At 41.3% G+C, this 17,451-nt stretch overlaps 2 protein-coding genes across 2 annotated transcripts; both read left to right on the top strand.

Moving 5' to 3' along the window:
* Nucleotides 1-186: 186 nt before the first annotated feature.
* On the top strand, nucleotides 187-6,581 carry clrn1 (clarin 1). The gene is made up of 3 exons (XM_032544988.1): nucleotides 187-590; nucleotides 3,476-3,655; nucleotides 6,164-6,581. The coding sequence occupies exons 1-3, from the start codon at nucleotides 338-340 to the stop codon at nucleotides 6,427-6,429; spliced, it is 699 nt and encodes a 232-aa protein (XP_032400879.1). The 5' UTR covers nucleotides 187-337; the 3' UTR covers nucleotides 6,430-6,581.
* A 1,627-nt stretch (nucleotides 6,582-8,208) lies between these two features.
* Nucleotides 8,209-17,263, top strand: mindy4b (MINDY family member 4B). Its single transcript, XM_032545031.1, is given in 11 exon segments — nucleotides 8,209-8,617; nucleotides 11,036-11,179; nucleotides 12,003-12,122; nucleotides 12,345-12,442; nucleotides 13,494-13,659; nucleotides 13,729-13,794; nucleotides 13,930-14,000; nucleotides 14,107-14,179; nucleotides 15,600-15,776; nucleotides 16,781-16,970; nucleotides 16,973-17,263. Coding segments are annotated over 11 exon segments (1,383 nt in total). The 5' UTR covers nucleotides 8,209-8,536; the 3' UTR covers nucleotides 17,170-17,263.
* The last annotated feature ends 188 nt before the right edge of the window (nucleotides 17,264-17,451 follow it).

The following is a 17,451-nucleotide window of genomic DNA, read 5'->3' as shown; positions in this document are numbered from 1 at the left end:
CTCAGCTGAAGGCTCCACAGAACCAGCGGTCCAAAGTTCGGTTCTGACGAGGTTGAAGTGAGCGGAAGTCCGTATAAGGTCAGGAGAGACAGCGAGCCATCTGTCAGCCTTTACGGGACAGTTCTGACCCCTCCGCCCCTCCGGGAGGTAATTGGACCCTCTGTTGCCATGGTGACGGCAGAGAGGAGGTGTCATCCGATCTGGTCCCGTTGAAGTTCTGATGGACTGCCGGTTCTGTCGGGATAGTCCTGGCTGCTGTTGGTCTCTGCGGTTCAGTTCGGGTTGATGGAGTCCCCCCCGCCCTGATCTGGACTCCTCCTCTTCCTCCTCCATCACCATGCCGAACCGACAGAAGCAGGTTCTGTTCTGCTCCGCCGGCCTCCTGAGCCTCTGCTGCGCCCTGTCGGCTGCCGTCGTCACCGGGCTGCCCTACTGGCTCCGCGGGGTCGTACTCTGTCGAACCGGAGCCGAGCTCGTCAACGCCACCGGAGCCGAACTGGACCAGTTTCTGGGGGAGCTGAGCTACGGGCTGTTCCACGGGGAGAGGGTGAAGCAGTGCGGCCTGGGGGGCAGACCGTCCCGGTTCTCATGTGAGTCCTACCGGGGGTCCACGGGTCGGAACCGGAGGGTCCGTTTAGATCAGGGGTGGGCAATCCTGGTCCTCGAGGGCCGGTGTCCTGCAACTCTTAGATGTCTCCCTGGTCCAACACACCTGAATCCAACAGCTGAATCACCTCCTAAGTGCAGTCAAGTTCTCCAGAGTCCTGCTAACGACCTCATTATTTGACTCAGGTGTGTTGAAGTAGAGATGCATCTAAAAGTTGCAGGACACCGGCCCTCGAGGACCAGGATTGCCCACCCCTGGTTTAGATAGTGTTCCTTGAAGAACAGAAACTTGGATCCCAGGTTTTATTAAAATAAGCACCAATGTTGATTCTAACATGAAAACTAAGGAGTTCCGTTTGTAAAGTTACAGTCAGAAATAAACAGCAATAATCTGGATTATTTATAAAAGCAAAATGGTTCATTTCTCTAAGTCGCATTTTTTCCATTATTCATTTTTAAATGTCACACAGTTTCAGACTAAAAATGCAATTACCAATATTCGGTTCCAAACTATACATTTTATTTCCAGCTAAATATTTAGACTCATTTTAAAATTAGTCTGAACTAAATATTTAGTTCTAAACTAAGTATTTAGTTAACAGGCTAATTATTTAGCTTAAATTTAAATATTTAGTTCCAAATTAAATATTTGGTTAAGTTAAATTGAACTTGTATTTAACTTAAAGCTAAATATTTAGCTTTAGTAAAACAACTAAATATTTAGCTTCAACAGAAGTATTTAATTACAATATTACTAAATCCAAATTCACTTGCTAAATAAAATAGAAAATATTTAAATTTAAGCTAAATATGTAATTAGTTAACTAAATATTTAAGTTGCAATGTGTATGTTTAGTTAAAACTAAATGTTTAGCTTGTTAGCTAAATATTCAGTTAGAAACTAAACATTTAGCTTCAATTTTAATATTTATTTCCAAACTTTCTAAATCCAAACTGGCTTCCTAACTAAATTTTTAGTTACCTAAATATTTAGCTTTATAATAAAAATAGTTTGAAGCTGTGGCATTTATAAAAAAAAAAAAGAACAACATGGTGAAAACATGAACATTTATTTTCTTATTAATATCTTGAATTATTGCTGTTCATTTCTGTGTAATTTTACAAAACATGAAATCATCCAGGAGGATCAACAGATTCCCTGGATTTTTTTTTTCATTCCAACTGAAGTTCAAAAACTGAACCGAAACACCCGAACTGCTCCTCCGGTTCCGACCAGCAGGTGGCGCTGAGACGCAGAACAGAAACTGGATTTAACCAGCGAGATGTGAAGTTCCCATCAAAAAGTTAGTTTTTATTAAAATGTTATTAAATTCAGTCTTTCATGTGGTTCTGACCCAGATTAAAGTTTCACCGTGACTTTTGTGCTGAAACACTCTGGTTCCGATTTAGATATTTCCGCTCCTCTTGTTTGGTTCTGCAGAATCCTACAGCGCACGGACCAGAGTTCTGGTTCTGGTTCTGTTGCTCTGAGGCAGAAAACATTCACTTATTGTCTCTGAATTAAGCAGAACCTGAATCCGGGCCGGTTCTGTGGGACATGATGTTGGTCTCACCGCTCTCTCCTCCAGACTGGACCAGAACAGAGCGGTTACTGGTCCCAGTTAATGGAGCGACCATCCGTCACTAACACGCTTTCCGGCTGAGTGGGCCGGATCAGAACCGCTCTGTGACAGTAATGAGGACAGTCACCGGTCCAGAAGGACGAACAGCGGGATCACGAGCTCACACGACTGTGACGTCATCACCGGAGCTTTCTCAAAACAATTATTTATTTACAATCAGGGCTGCAGCTAATGGTTTTTTATTAATTAATCGACTAATCGAATAAAAAGCTGTCACATTCTCTAGACTTCATTTAACTGCTTAAGCCTGTTTTAAGATGCTAAAAACAAATCATTAAAAATTCATTTTTTAAAATAAGAAACATTTTATTCCATAAATTATTTTGGTGAACATTTTATCATTTATATGCAGCAAAAAAAAAAAAAAAAATCTAACATCACCATGTGAAAAGTTAACCTCCTTCTGTTAGATTGAACATTAATTCAGTGTTTGGTTGATCTGTTGATTATTTATGGATTAACTGATTAATAACTGGATGCAAAAGGTGCTTAATATAATATTTAATTTACAGAATTTGAAGCTGAAACTGCCACATAGATTTACAGACAGGAATTTTTTTTATTTTAAATGTTTATGTTTTTGTACAGTTTTGGTTTAATTACTGATCTGACTGTTGTTCTTTCAGCTAAAGGCCTTTTTAGGGTCTCAGTTCTCCAGGTAACAATTAATCGACTATGAAATATGTTGATTATTTCAATAATCAATTAATCACGATTAACTGTTTCAGCATTATCTAAACTATTTACAGAATGAATCATTTTGGTCATTCTAACACAGAGGTTAGAATGAGTGATGCTGATATTTAGTTTTTAGACGGGAATTTAAAAAACTCAGCTGATTGTTCCAGTTCTGTGACTTTGTAACCAGGTGTAGAAAAATATAGAAAACAGAGAAAAATAAAGTTAAGCTGGAGAAAAGTGGAGGTTATGCATCACTGGAGAGTAGTAAGAGAAAGTAGTACGGATGAGAATATCTGTACAGCTGGAAGGATAAAAACTTATGGCGTACCGGATTTGGCCCCCGAGCCTCCAGTTTGACACGTTGAACTAACATCTTCAATGACTGAAGAAACTTGAATGTTGTGACATTTAATTTGCTTTGGGATAAGTAAAGTATTTTTTTAATCAAATCATTTTGTGCTGCCATGTTGGGATGTGAATAAATGTATTTTTAATAAAATAGAAACCAGTGCTGTTAACCTCCATGTCTTCTTCTTCTCCTCCAGTCTTCCCAGACCTGCTGGGTGGAATCCCGGCCGGCCTCCACGTCACCATCGTCTTCTTCTGCAGCGCTGTGGTTCTCTTCTCCTCCGTGGCCTCCGGCTTCTTCTTCTTCAACGCCTTCGGGCGGCCCTACGAGACGCTGCAAGGCCCCATGGGACTTTACCTGTGGACCTGCGTCTGCTGTGAGGCCGCACTCTCTGTGTCACCGACCAGTAGAAGAAGAACAGCAGCTTTGGTCCTCCGAGCAGCTGGACGGCTTAACCCGGGTTTATTTCTGGGTTAATTCCATTTAAATAATTAAATCAACAATAGTTATAACAGTAATCAATTTTTTTCAAACATATATTTGTATCAGACAATTTTCCTGAGGAAATATAATTATACTTCGTGGAAAGAAGATTTCATTATTAAGTTGGTTTATACGAGGCTTTATAAACCAACTGGGTCGTATAGGAAAAAAGAAAAGAATACTAAATAGAAAGATAAAGAAAATTAATAAAAAAAATATTTAAAAAATTAAAAATGAACAGTATTTATACTGAAACTTCTTATTTAATTATTAATATAATTCATAACTATATGTGAATTTTAAATGTACAGTTTAATGTCAATAAAATCTGTCTGTTTAATAACAGTATAATAATAATAATAATAATATAATAATAATAATGACAACAATAATACTAATAATAAGAAGACTAAAATTACTACTACTACTACTAATAATAATAATAATAATAATAATAATAATAATAATAAAGTATTGGCCTGCCTTGTTAAATCATAAATCTAGTGTGATTAACCAGATTTTTTTGGAAAGCTTAGATCAAATGTATTAATCCCGGTCAGACATGTAGAACCAATAAATCCTTGAATTGATCCTCTGTCCTGCATTTATGGTCAAATTCTCCCCTAAACCTAATAACTGCTTCAACCATCAGTTGTTTGTAAAGACTAGCAATGAGTCTTTATTTTTAAATCATTGAGGAGTTTTGTTTTATTTTAGTCGCATTGGAGACTTTCCCCTGCTTAATGCTACACCAATGTCTGGACTTTGACTGAGCCACTTCTAAAAGTCCACTTTGTTTGTTTTTTTAGGGATTTAGAGGTGATCTGTGCTTTGGATCATCGTCCTGCTGTAATGTCTCTCACTCCAGTTCAATGAAGTCTCCAAACCTTAGAAATGATTTTGTGACAGAAGGAGTTAATCATCTATTTATCATCTGTTTTTGAATTTCTTTAGTCAGGGCCTGTTGTCTTTTTTTTGCTTAATCAATGAACTAACAATGAAAGCATTTGTAAGGAGGTGAATACCGGAGGAGCAAACAGAACCAAACTGCCTCCACCAGATGCGAACACGCTCTCTAATCAAGCTTTCAGTGATTAATTATGGATCAGTCGGTCTGAGGACGATAACAGCAGCAATTACAGAACCGGAGCTGCAAGCAGGAGACGGATCAGAACAAAGGAGGCAGGAAAAAGGGCAGGGGGCGGGGCTTAGAGGCGAGGATGTCCTCTGATTGGTCCAGACGTCTCTATAGTTCTGAGTAATTGCTTGGACTCGATTCAGATTTCTACCAGATACCATCAGATATTAAAGCCTGGTGTTGATGAGGTTCTACATCGGTTGGACGCCGCTAACTAAAGCATTAAACCAACATGGAGATTAGCTAAAGCTAACGCTAAAGTGCTAAATTCAACCATGTCGATACCGACCATGCACCAACGACACAACATGGGGTACAACATCATATTGATCAATATGATGACATCATATTGATCAATATGATGTTGTAGGCGCCGCTATGGCCACAGCGGCTATGGAAGCCATAGAGGAAGCTGTGGCTTCCTACGCCACAGCGGACGTAGGAAGTGAGGGTCAGGAGTATTGAACAGAGCGACTGCGATTGTTTTTCCAAGTTATTTTTCCCAGTTCAGCCATGGATTCTACTGGTTCAGTTTAAGCTAGCTTGTTTTTGGACATAGCACACCAAGTTGGGGTTCATATAAAGTTGGAGATAGCCAGTTTACGAACCAACCCATGATTTCTCTCTCTGCATCTTTCTAACCACACAAAAACCTCGCAGCCAACCTCCTCCAGAAACAAACGGCAACAAAATGTCGATGCTGATATTGACCCGTTGCTTGTCAGGTCCCGCTCTTCCACCATGATGGACGTCAAAACAATCTATGACTAGCATTAATTCCTGTAAAGCCAGTCAAACACAGACAGTTCATTGGCTAGTTTTGCTTTTATTTAGTTGATTTAATGTAAAAATGGTCATCAGCTGCATAAACAAACAAGGATGCAAAAAATCTTGGCATTTTATTGTAATTTTTTTGACGAGGAAAGAAGATGGCGATGATCGATAGCAACCATCAAAAATCACTTTTTACAAAGTAAAAAGATAAACGTTCATATACTTCATAAATAAGGTTAGATGATGGTGATTAGAGTTTAACTGAAGCAAAGAAGCAACGTGAGTAACTTGTTTGCTTTTTTACAGTGTTGAAATAATATGATATCGGTAACCAAATATTAGCATCAGATACTGATATTGGCCCAAAGTTTCATATCAGTGCATCTCCAGTCAGAGACATCAAATTGATTTTGACTTCTCCAGCTCCTGCCCCATAACGGTTCTGGTTCTGGTTCTGGTTCTGAACAGCTGCCTGTGTTGGTCCTGCAGGTGCGACCAGCTGCCTGGTTCTGATCCTGTTTGCCTCTGAGGTGAAGATCTGCCGCCTCTCTGAGCTCATCTCCAACTTCAGGGAGGAGAACTTTGTTTTCCAGACGCACTCGGAGCGCTACGACCGCTGCTTCTGGATCTTCTTCCTCATCCTCATCCTCCACGGACTCAACCTGGTTCTGATCCGGCTCACGGGGATCGAGTTCCCGTTCCAAGGGAAGAAAGATGTGGAGCTGAGCGGCGGCGCGGCCGACCTCATGTACTGATGGACTCACTGTTGACCAGTCGAATCAGTCGGATAATCATTGATTATTGATCAGAACCTGAATGATTGGATCAAAACTTGATGATCCGACTGATTCTTTATAAATTCTGTTTGTAACTTTTTTTAGAGGAAAATAAACTTGTTCTGACTAAATCTGTTGTTTCTCTCTGGATTTATTGACTCTGCACTGCAAAAGCACCAAATCTTTTTGTTTAGTTTGTACTGTAAATATCTGAGTTCACACGAACTAAGAGAAAAATAACTTAGACGTAACATTTCATCAAGACATAAGAGCTTTTTTTGAGTCAATAATTTCTTAATATTGATGTTTAAAAAAGATGATTCTACTGGCAGATTATTTCACTCATAACGTCGACATTGTTCCCATTTTTAATGAAATAATCTGCTGGTGGAACTGGAATTTTGTTGCTAGGTAACGAGCTGGGCGTGACTGGGGTTGCTAGGTAACCGTATGATGCCCTTTGATTGTGGAAAAAAGTGCAATAATCTAGCAATAAGTAATAATTGACTTAAAATAAACTAATATTTCTTAATGAAAAGTTACTTGTAATTTATTTCAAGTGTACTGAAATAAATTTCACTACAAACGAGATAAAAAAGAAATTCTTGGTAATATTGTGTTTTTGCAGTGTAGATTATTGATTGAAGCATTTGGATCCAAGTTCACATCCCAGTAGAACCTCAGAACTTCCTGCTCTGACTAAAACCAAAGTCTCTGTTGATCAACTGATCAGCAGGGATCAGGTATTGATCCATGACAGGCTGCTCCTACCGGGCCGAACCATTCTGCCGTCTGTGGGAGTTGGACCGGAGCCGGCTCTGAAGGATCCTGCTGGTTCTTTTCTTTGACCCGTCTGTCCCCCGCAGTGACACCAAACCTGAGCATCCGTCTCCAGACGAAGGCGCGTTGACAGAAAAGAGAGAATCGAACAATCGGGTCTGGCGGGCCCGGATCCTCCCGGTTCTGCAGGGGGTTGGTGTCCAGTTCTTTAATTGTGTCTTCCTCAGTGGGACGGCCAATTAAAGGCCAGGATTTCATCCGAGTGACGGCAGACCGAGACGCAGATGGACCCCCTCTGATCCAAGAATCAGGAAGATGAATGTTCTCCAGAATCTGGATGGATTCAAACCCAACTGGTGCAGAACCAGTCAGAGTCGGTCCAGCCAGTCTCTGCTGTCCTGGTGCTGCTGATCAGCAGGACGTCCTGATTATGAATAGATAGATTTTCCTGCTTCTTAAAGAAAATAAGTGAAGAAAGAAACCGAGGAAGCGGCAAAGCTCAAACTCTTCAGGTGTTCATTCGACTGCAGGTAAGATCCTGATCTACCTGAGCAGATCGATCTCTGATTGGTTGATTAGGTTATTAAAATCATTTTGCTCCAACTGAAGAAGGTTTGAGTATGAGAGGTGATGTTTGCAAAGTTATACAGTTAAAAAATACAAGCAATAATTTGGGTTATTTAGCCATAACTAAAATTAGAGATTCATTTTTCAAATGTTTTTAGCATGTTAGTTATGTTAGTTATTTATTGTTAACTAACAATGTTAGTTATTTATTTATACATGTCACAGTTTCAAGCTAAATATTTAGCCTGGAGCTAAACATTTATCAATTTAAAACATTTTTAGTTTGCAAACTATTCAGTTAGAAAAACATTTTATTAGCAAATTAAATATTTAGCTTGCTAACTAAATATTTCGCTCAAACTAGTTAGTTTGTGAAAAATGTTGAAATTGAACATCTATAAACTGAACTAACTACATTTTTAGTTTGGGGATAAATATTAATTTTACAAACTCAATATGTAATCTGTAAATCAAATATTTCATGTAGCTACATTTTTATTTAGTAAACTATATATTTAGCTTGCCAACTAAGTATTTGTCTTGCAAGCTAAATGTTTAGCTCACAAACTAAATATTTAGTTTAAATATTTAGCCAAACATTTAGTAATATTGATGGTTAGAAATCCTCTGTGTCTACAGATGGAGGCAGAGCTTCAGAACATCCTGGTCCACGTCTCTGACCTGCAGCGGCGAAGGAAAGTTTTCACTCTGCAGTAACTAAAAACATCTGACTAATTAAATGACTAACTGTTCTTTTCTTCACCGTCTGACCAGGAATCCGTTTGTTTCTTCCATCAGGCTGCAGTCCGACCACAGCATGGTGAGAGTCTGGGAACAGATTCATTTCAGATCATTAACTGTTCAGTCATCTCCACACACCGGAGCAACAGAACGTCAGATCCTGTCTCAGGTTTTATTTCACCTCTTATGGCTGCTGATACGCAGCTGAGAAGAGACAACTAAGCAACCAACAACTAAAACTGACTGAAATTTACACATTCAAAGATTAACAGCAATAATTTTGAATCTTTAGTCTGTCATGAGAGGGAATAATGAGGGTTTGTTTTTCAAAAGTCATAATTTTACATTCATAAAATTCAGTTTGAAACTCAATATTTAACTAACATGGAGTTAAACTAAGTTTGAAGCTAAATATTTTGCCTCAAACTAAATATCTAGCTTGTTAATTAAATATGTAGCTTAAGGCTAAATATTCCACTTGCTAATGACTTAGCTTTCCAACAAATATTTAGTTTGGAGCTAAATATTTAGACCCAAACTAAATATTTAGCTTGAAAAGAAATGCTAAATCTTTTGTTAGCAAGCTGAATAGTTGGAAGGATAAATATGTAGTTTCCGATTTATGTAGTTAGTTTGGAGCTAAACATTTAGCTAGCAAACAAAGTACTTAGCCTCAAACTAAATATTTCACTTGCTAACTAAATATTTAGTTTTTAGCTTACTTATTGTTTAGTTTGGGACTAAATATTTAGTTTTCAACTTAAATATTTATTTTAGATGTTTATACATTAATGAGTAACATGATTATCTGATATGACAGGCTAAATAATCCAAATTAATTCACTGTTATAATAGCTAAATTTTGACTCTCTAACGCTCCCCTTCAGGATCCTCCATGATAAAACAGTTTTATAAACACCGGACCTGTTACAGGTTCTGCATAAGACAGTTCAGTCTCGGTTCTAATTATATTGTTGTGGTCTGGAGCCCGGTCTAGGATTGGGTCACTCTGCCCTCTGCTGATGTAGGTCATGCACTGCAGCCGGCTCCATTTTCACCTTCCAGCTGATCATGTGTCACTCAGAGAAGATTCGGTTTCACTGCTGCACCAACCTGCTGCTGTTAGCCCCAGGTGTGCAGCAGAACCGCAGTCCATTCTGGATCGGTCGGATTCAGGAACCAGAACCATGGGGTTCAAGCAGAGCTGATGTTTGAGGTTCTGGCTCTACTGCTGACTCTGGTTCTGACAGAGGTATTTTGTGGTGATGACGGACTCTGGGTTGGACTACATCGAGCTGCTGCAACACGAAGTCAACAAGAACCCAGATGTGAGTCCGTTACAGAAGCCGACAGGTTTCCATGATCCTTCAGACTGAAACATTTTGAAACCTCGTTTTTCTTCCTCTCTTCTGTTTTAAGGAATTTATATCTTGCAGAACAAGGAAAGGATTTGTTTCAGTTTCTTTTCTGACTCATTTAAAAGCTTCCTGTTAAGGAAAACGTGAATATTGTTTTGTCCACATCTTAATAAAATGTCTAAGACTAAATTTTCCAACAGTCTCCACTGGGTTCAGTGGAGCCGTAATTTCTTCTTCCTCAGCCGTGACTCTGGAATGTGGTTTTCCTCTTTCGGGGTGAGAATTCCCTGGATGTCCCAGGAAAAGATATGTTCTTGAAGACATCAGGTGTTGCTCTGAAATCTCCACTGGCCTTGATGGATGATTCTTTCTATGGTGCAGAATTAGTGCCAAAATTAGGACTATTGCGCTTCCAGCAGTGGCTACTTCTTTAGCACTGGAGGCTATATCCACTCTGAAACTATCGATTGATTTAGGATAATGAAAGGCTGGCACTGGTAACTGAGTACTTATAGTTTTAGCTTTGGAAAGGCTAGTGACTAGCATGCTAAGGCTGATCCCCCAATAGGCTGACTACTTCTAGACTAACAGCAGAATATTTAAAACTTAGTTATAAAGTGGGAGTCCTTCCCAGTGGGCTCCATTCCAGACAGATCCGACCCCTAAGGAGTTGAAATCTTCATGTAACCTCTTGTGATTCTATCAGCTGTCAATAAATGATGGTTCCTGGTGCAGATCACTGCTTTATTCTGCAACTTCCTCCAGATTCCTGGGAGGATTTGTCCTGATTTTCTCCTGTGCAGGACAAATATGAAAAACGTGCCATTTTCAAATGCCATGGACATCTTTGGTCCTCAGATACTTTTCTGTTTGTTCTTTCAGGATCTATACTGTTGTGTGTTTTTTATCTTTAAATGCAGGAATGGATGGAAGCAATGGATGAGGTTCAAAAATGTAGCTGATGACATGAAACAGAAAATATTTTGGCTGCAGAATTCATTATAAAATATGAAGCTACTTTTTTGCCACTTTACCAGAGAAGTTGTATTCTGCCTGAATGTTTTGGAAGGAACTAATCAGTTTTGTGTTACCAGGATGGTGTTTACTGTGGAGATGTTCATGTTCCTCTCCGTCCTCAGAGGTTGTTGGATGTGGCGAAGGATGAGGACCAGGAAGAGGCCCCTCCACACTACAGGACCCTCCTGGCTCCCTGCTCCATCCCCCGGAGCCTGGTGATCTCCCCTGGCCTTGGAGGAACACCGGTCACCCCCCAGCTGACTGAGGTGAGCCTGGGAAGAAGCATTGCCGATAGTTTGTGGCCTATGTTTAACAGAGAAAAAAACATACAGAGAGATCTCAGATGATCTCCGACTTCCACTGGACTTTCTGTTGCACCATGCCAGTTGTTCTGTCTTTTGGATTCTCTTCCATGTTTCCGTCATCTTGCTGTCTGATTGGCTACAGACTGCATTCTCATTCGTCCTAAGGGAACTCCACACCCGCTGCAATATCAGGCCAAGACAATCCAATGCGTTGAATATCCCAAATTTAAGATCGGAGCGGTCCAGATCATTCTGAACAATTAGCATAAAAATCATGCGAACTATAACCATAGTAGTACCAACACTATAAAACACACAAATACATGGTTACATTGATCATCTACTATGGTTTTACTGACTTTCTGCAAGTTGTTCCAATCATTGAGTGCAGCAAAAATGAAACAATGATTGACCTAATGTTGGACAAACTCTTGGAACCATTGTTGTGATGAATTTATCAGAACGTCAAATGTAAGTCTTGTTGTAAGTATTGATGAGTGAGCGAAAGTATGGAGGGGTTTTGCCAGTCATAGTTTTATAGATGATTTTGTACTAATTTATTTATGTGTGAGTGGAGCAATGGCCAGTATAGAAAATAGCATAGATGACAATGGCAAGTATTAAAAAGGGGCAGCTGTAACAAAACGAATCGCAGTAATCAGTAACACATGGCTGTACTTAAATCCTTTGGAGCTACTTGGTTTTAACTTTTAACTGTTTCCTGCATGAGGGACCACTTGGTGAGTGGCAGCAGGGCTGATCAGGTTCCTCTGTTTTCCCTCAGAGCCTGAGGAGGATCCTCTTTGGGGGAACGTTTCACGTCTTCAACTACGAGTGGAGGAAGTCATTCTTCCAGTTCAGAGAACCGGACTCTGAGCTGTCGTACATCCTGGAGGCCGACAGAGTGAGGAACCCATGCAGACCAAAGCAGCTTCTGTTGCTCAAAGCTGAAGTTTAGTTGGTTGAATCTGAACTTTTACCAAAACCAACTAATTGCTGTTGACCCAGAAATTAGTTGGATCCAGACAAAAACTCAAACTAAAACTGAGTTCTGTTGAGTTTTGGTCAGTTGGACATGTACAGACACCTTGCTGAGTTGTCTCACCTGCACAGGTGTGTGTTTCAGGGCGGAGCTCGCGCTATTCAGATGGTCATTCAGGCCCGAATCATCAAGTTCCTGCTGTTCAGCCAACCAGGCAGCACAGACAGACGGACGCTGCACAGGTGAGGATCTTGTTTGGTGCAATGACACCTTCACCTGTAAACACAAGATCACATGACAAGGTCATGACACCTGAACCATGATTGGCAGCAGAGAGGTGTCAGATTCATTTTCAATAAGAACTCTAGTATCCTAAGACAGAAAATAACTTGGTACCTAGACTCACCAGTCGATGAGCAGAAAGTTATTACGCAAAATCATCTGCAGAGTTAGCAAAACTCAACAAATCACTTCCTGAATCATACAAACTGTACATACAGGAAAATGTGTAGTTACAGATTTAACCCTTTTGAGGGTGGTATAATATGCTGTGTAATAGCAGGTTATGGCATCGACTCATGTTGGGTGGCAACATGGTGGAAGTTAGCACTTTAGTATTAGCTTCCAATAAACATCAAGTTGATGTTGCACTTGAGCATCAGCAGAACTAATATTTATGATTAGTGCTTTAGGGTTACCTTAGCTAACTTTTCAGTTAGCAGTGCCCACTGCTGGTACCACAGGGTCAGGCTGCATTCACACCAGCCACATTTAGTCCACTTTAACCGAACTCTAGTCCGTTTATCTTGAAAGTCTGATTTGTCTGGGAGGTGTGAATTTATAATCGAACTCTGGTCCTCCTAAAAACCTCAATCTTGGTTTGATTAAAGAAAGCTCTTGTGCTGTTCCAGTGCATATATGAATACTAAGCGGACCAGAGACCACTCCAAAAGCAGGAAGTGGACTACAGAACTGAGTCTATTGGTCTATCGGGTGTGAAAACACCTTCAAAGTTTTTTCGGTTACCTTCAGGGTTTCATGCAGAGTGGGAATCAAGCAGCCATGTTCCTCAAAGGACCATCCCAGAGTTGTCTTCTACCAGGGATAAACCTGCCTCTGGTATAAGTTGGGGAGCCACTTCCATTGTGATAAATTCTCCTGGTTTTCTATCAGAAGCCTTGGGGCCTGGTGCTTATCTCCCTCCAGAGGCAGGGATTACATGGACATGTCAGTAGCACAATGAGCCAATCGTGAATGGCCTTAATCTGGTGGACAGTAATGTCTCTCCACCAGCCTCAGTCAGCTGCAACAGAGGGACCAGGACAAGGCGCTGGCAGCTGCGCTGTCCGACAGCCTCTGGTTGGCCGGCCAGGAGGAGCGGGCCACTGTTACCCTGGTAACCGAGGACTACTGCATCACTCCTCACCTGGACTACAAGCTGGATGACTTCACGGAGAAGGTCAGTTCTGCCTCTGCATTCCTCTGTCTGCAGCACCATCCTCCATTTTAACCCCATGATGTCTTCCAGCTGCAGCTGTTCACTTTTGACAGGAAGGACGACGTCTGGAAGTTCATCCTGGACCACATTCAGTGTGTGAGTTGGCCCAGAGATCAGCTCTGATGTGTGAACCTGGATTCTTACAGAATCTAAACCTGGAAGGTTTTTTTGGTTAAACTGAGATGAACATCAAGGTTTGGGGAAGTCTATGTTTTAAATCTGTGTTTGCAGTTTAAAGCAGAGGGGAGTCATGGAGTCATCCTGTTCCTGTACAGCCTCATCTGCTCCCGGACAGTCGACAGGTAACGCTCCCAAACCTCCATGTTGTCCAAACAGACACCGTACACCAGCAGGGAGCAGTAAGGCCTCTGGTTTGACTCCAGAACCTTTCTTCTTCCTTCCATCCAGGCTCAGAGACGATATGAACTCCAACAACTCCCATCTGCTGCACCTCAGCCTGGGAAACTTTGTGTGTCGACAGGTAAGATTCTCACCTGCCCTGGTGGAGTCCTGACAGGCTACTTTCACACACCAGATCTTGATGCAATCTTTTTCCTAAAATCTGACTTTTTCTGCATGGTCGTTCATTCTACTAATTAAATGCGACGCAATCAGATAAGATAAGATAAATCTTTATTGTCATTGTCACAAGGACAACGAAATTCAAAAGGTGCCATCAGTCGGTGCATATGCCCAAAAACAAAAAATAACTGTCTCACAATTCACACACACAAGAATCAGCAAACAACTGGCAAAAAAAAAAAAAGTAAGAACAGCCACATTCTCACATACATCATTTATGATGATTAATGGTTGTTTTTGATTGCATTTAGTTTTGTTATTGCTGTCGGGTAGAAACTGTCTCTGAGACGGTCGGTTCTGGTTCTGGTTGCTCTGTACCTTCTGCCTGAGGGCAGCAGTGTGAACAGAGAAGGTCCGGGGTGAGAAGTGTCCTTTGTGATGTGTTGTCCGCATGTGCAGAAGAAGAATACAGACGTCACGCAGCAGCGCTCTGTTTACGCCAGTAAAGATGGCTGCCACCGTCTATGGATGGATTTTAAAGTTCATCAGCAATGGGGGCCGAAACAAGGAAACTGATCAAAAGAAAGCCATGCTAACAGAAACGGCCTTTAGTGGAGCATTGACTGCAGCTTGTGGAGAGAAATCTGTTTGCATATGGAGTCAGAGCGAAGAGTGGTAGGGTTGGGAAATGACGTCTTCACTGGCTGTTTCATTACAAATGTGTGCAAAATGTTGTTAATATTTCGCTAATCTAAAAAAAAAACCCCACAATTGCTGTGTGTCTGTTAAATAAGAAACAAAATGAAAATCACAAGTTTGTTCACACAGCAAGTCATTAAAAAGCCTGCAGCACTGCCGCCATCATCTTCCTACTGCTTCCTGTTGTCTTCTTCTTGGTTTGCACCAATGGAAACATCCGGTTGTTGATCAGATGAAGCAAAAAGTGTTTTCACTGAAGTTTTGGCAAATCAATTTTGACAAGGCCAAGAAAGCCCCACCTCGCCCTAGCGCCAAAAACACTTTCTTGAGCAATAAGTTGTTTTTTTTTATTTGTGTTTCCATTAAGCAGATTTATTTTCAGAATGTCACTTTGTGCAATTCTGTTGTCAATAGAAATGCAGCTAGTGATTTAGACTGCTTTCATAATTTTATAATTATCATTTTCAGCCATTGTTCACGTGCAGATTTACCTCGTCTGGCTTCTTAGGTGATCCACATGAACTTGACTTGTGGATTATTGCAACAAAACTCGTGTTGTTCTGGTCGGTTCCTGCTAACTCCCAGTTTTGTTGGATCTTCTTCTTGTCAGATGAAGATCCTGAACAGCAGATGAGTCTCAGGCTGCTTCGTTTCTGTTGATGATGTCTGTATCTCTGCAGGCTTTACTGAACCTGCTGCTGACGGGCCGAGCCAGTCCTCACGTCTTCAACGGGACGCTGCAGTTTGGGGAGGACGGCCAGCCTCTGGAGCGCCCCCTGCAGGGAGTCCTGTCCCGCAGTGATGTGGGTTACCTGCACTGGAGCCGGGAACAGATGGAGCGAGGCGGGCTGCCTCAGGTAACCAGTTCTCTACTCGACTGTTATGGAAACAACAAACCAACTTTCACCTACATGCATCCTCCCAACCTGTAGAGGCAGTATAACGTTATTCTGAGGTGTTTTCAGGTCTGTTTGACACCACAACAGCCAATGCTAAGTTAGCAACTCCAGTCCTTGCGTCCCAGTTTAAGGCCAAGAAACATTTGGGTCAACGTGGCTTTGCAGACAGCTAGCAATTCCTTATGAAAGCGTCTCCGACTGTCCAACTAATCTGACAGGAATGTCATGAGCAAGACAGGAAGTGAGACACAGAGGCTAAATAAAACACATCTGCTTTAAGGGAAACTACAAACTAAAACCTTTCACTCATAAAAAAGCAGAGTTAGGTTATCCTAGCGCTACCCTGCGTTCAGGTCCGTGTCTGAAGGGCAGCAGAACCCGGACCTGCAGCTGTAGATCCTCATTTCATCTTGTCCCATTGTGTCAGTATTTGAACCAGAATCAGCCTTTACTGTCATCCTACAGAAGCAACAACAAAAATACAAACAATATAAGACGTTGGTAGACGGGTGCCTCATAATGCAGCCATCATGGGAGGCGCTACCCTTTCATGATGGGCAGCGCCATCATATCACCTTTCAAGAGATATGAGAAAAAAAATCATATCTCTTGAAAAGTGAAAAGTCTAAATTCTGTTTCAAAAGTAGTAAAATTACTAGACAAAAACTCAGAAATTTGAGATTATTCTGAGAAATGTTAATAAAACAAAAAATATTCAATTTTTGGAAATTTCTAGTTTTCAAAAGCCAAAGATTTTTAACTTTGGAAACTCAGAAAAAAAGACTAGTCTTAAAATTTTAGGGTTTTTTTCTTTTGGCTGAAATGTTCTCATTTGTTTCTGACGGCTCTAATACGGCGTCGCATCAAATATTCAGTTGTTGGTTTTCAGGTGAAAAACTGATTCATATTTGAGTCTGAATTCTTTCGGATGTTCCCCGTTTAGTTTCTCGCTGTTCCTGCAGGTGGGCAGCATGCTGAAGACCCCCCGGTTCCCGGTCTGGGTCTGCTGCATCAACAGCAGCTACTCGGTTCTGTTCAGCCTGAACCGGTCCCTGCTGTCCGACTGGAGGATGGAGCACCAGTTCCAGCTCTTCTACTGCAACGGCCAGAACTCCCAGAGATCCACGGCCCGCCTCACCGTGGGTGAGCGCCGCCGCCGTCCCTCAGCTCCTGTAAGCCGCTTCAGGTCCATAAAGGTTCTGGTTCTCCTGCAGATACTCACTCCCACCACTGGGAGGCGCCGCCAGCAGAGGCAGACCCGGAGAAACGGTTCCCGTCACTGGAGATGACCATCAGGACGAAGTGGGACGGCGCCGCCATCGACTGGAATGGAACCGACCCGTTCTACTGAGCGCTACGGCTCCCCCTGCTGGTGGAGACATGGATGTAAAATCTGTACGAATTATTTTAAACAAAAAATCCAATAAAAACTTGTTTAAAATTAATATTTTGATGCTTTAATCTGAGCCAACAAAGACAAATTCTCCTTTGTGTTCTGAACAAAAACAGTTGAAATCTCCAAATCTGCTTCTAATCATCTTAAAGCTGAACTGACCCCACCCCCAAATGCTGGACTAGTAAAGTGGGCGGAGCTAAGACACAATAAAATATTATTTATTAAAACTGTCACCAT

This window comes from Xiphophorus hellerii, chromosome 18, assembly GCF_003331165.1.
Source record: "Xiphophorus hellerii strain 12219 chromosome 18, Xiphophorus_hellerii-4.1, whole genome shotgun sequence".
NCBI lineage: Eukaryota > Metazoa > Chordata > Actinopteri > Cyprinodontiformes > Poeciliidae > Xiphophorus > Xiphophorus hellerii.
Note: the sequence above shows the minus strand (reverse complement) of the source record. Positions and strands in the feature narration are given on the sequence as shown.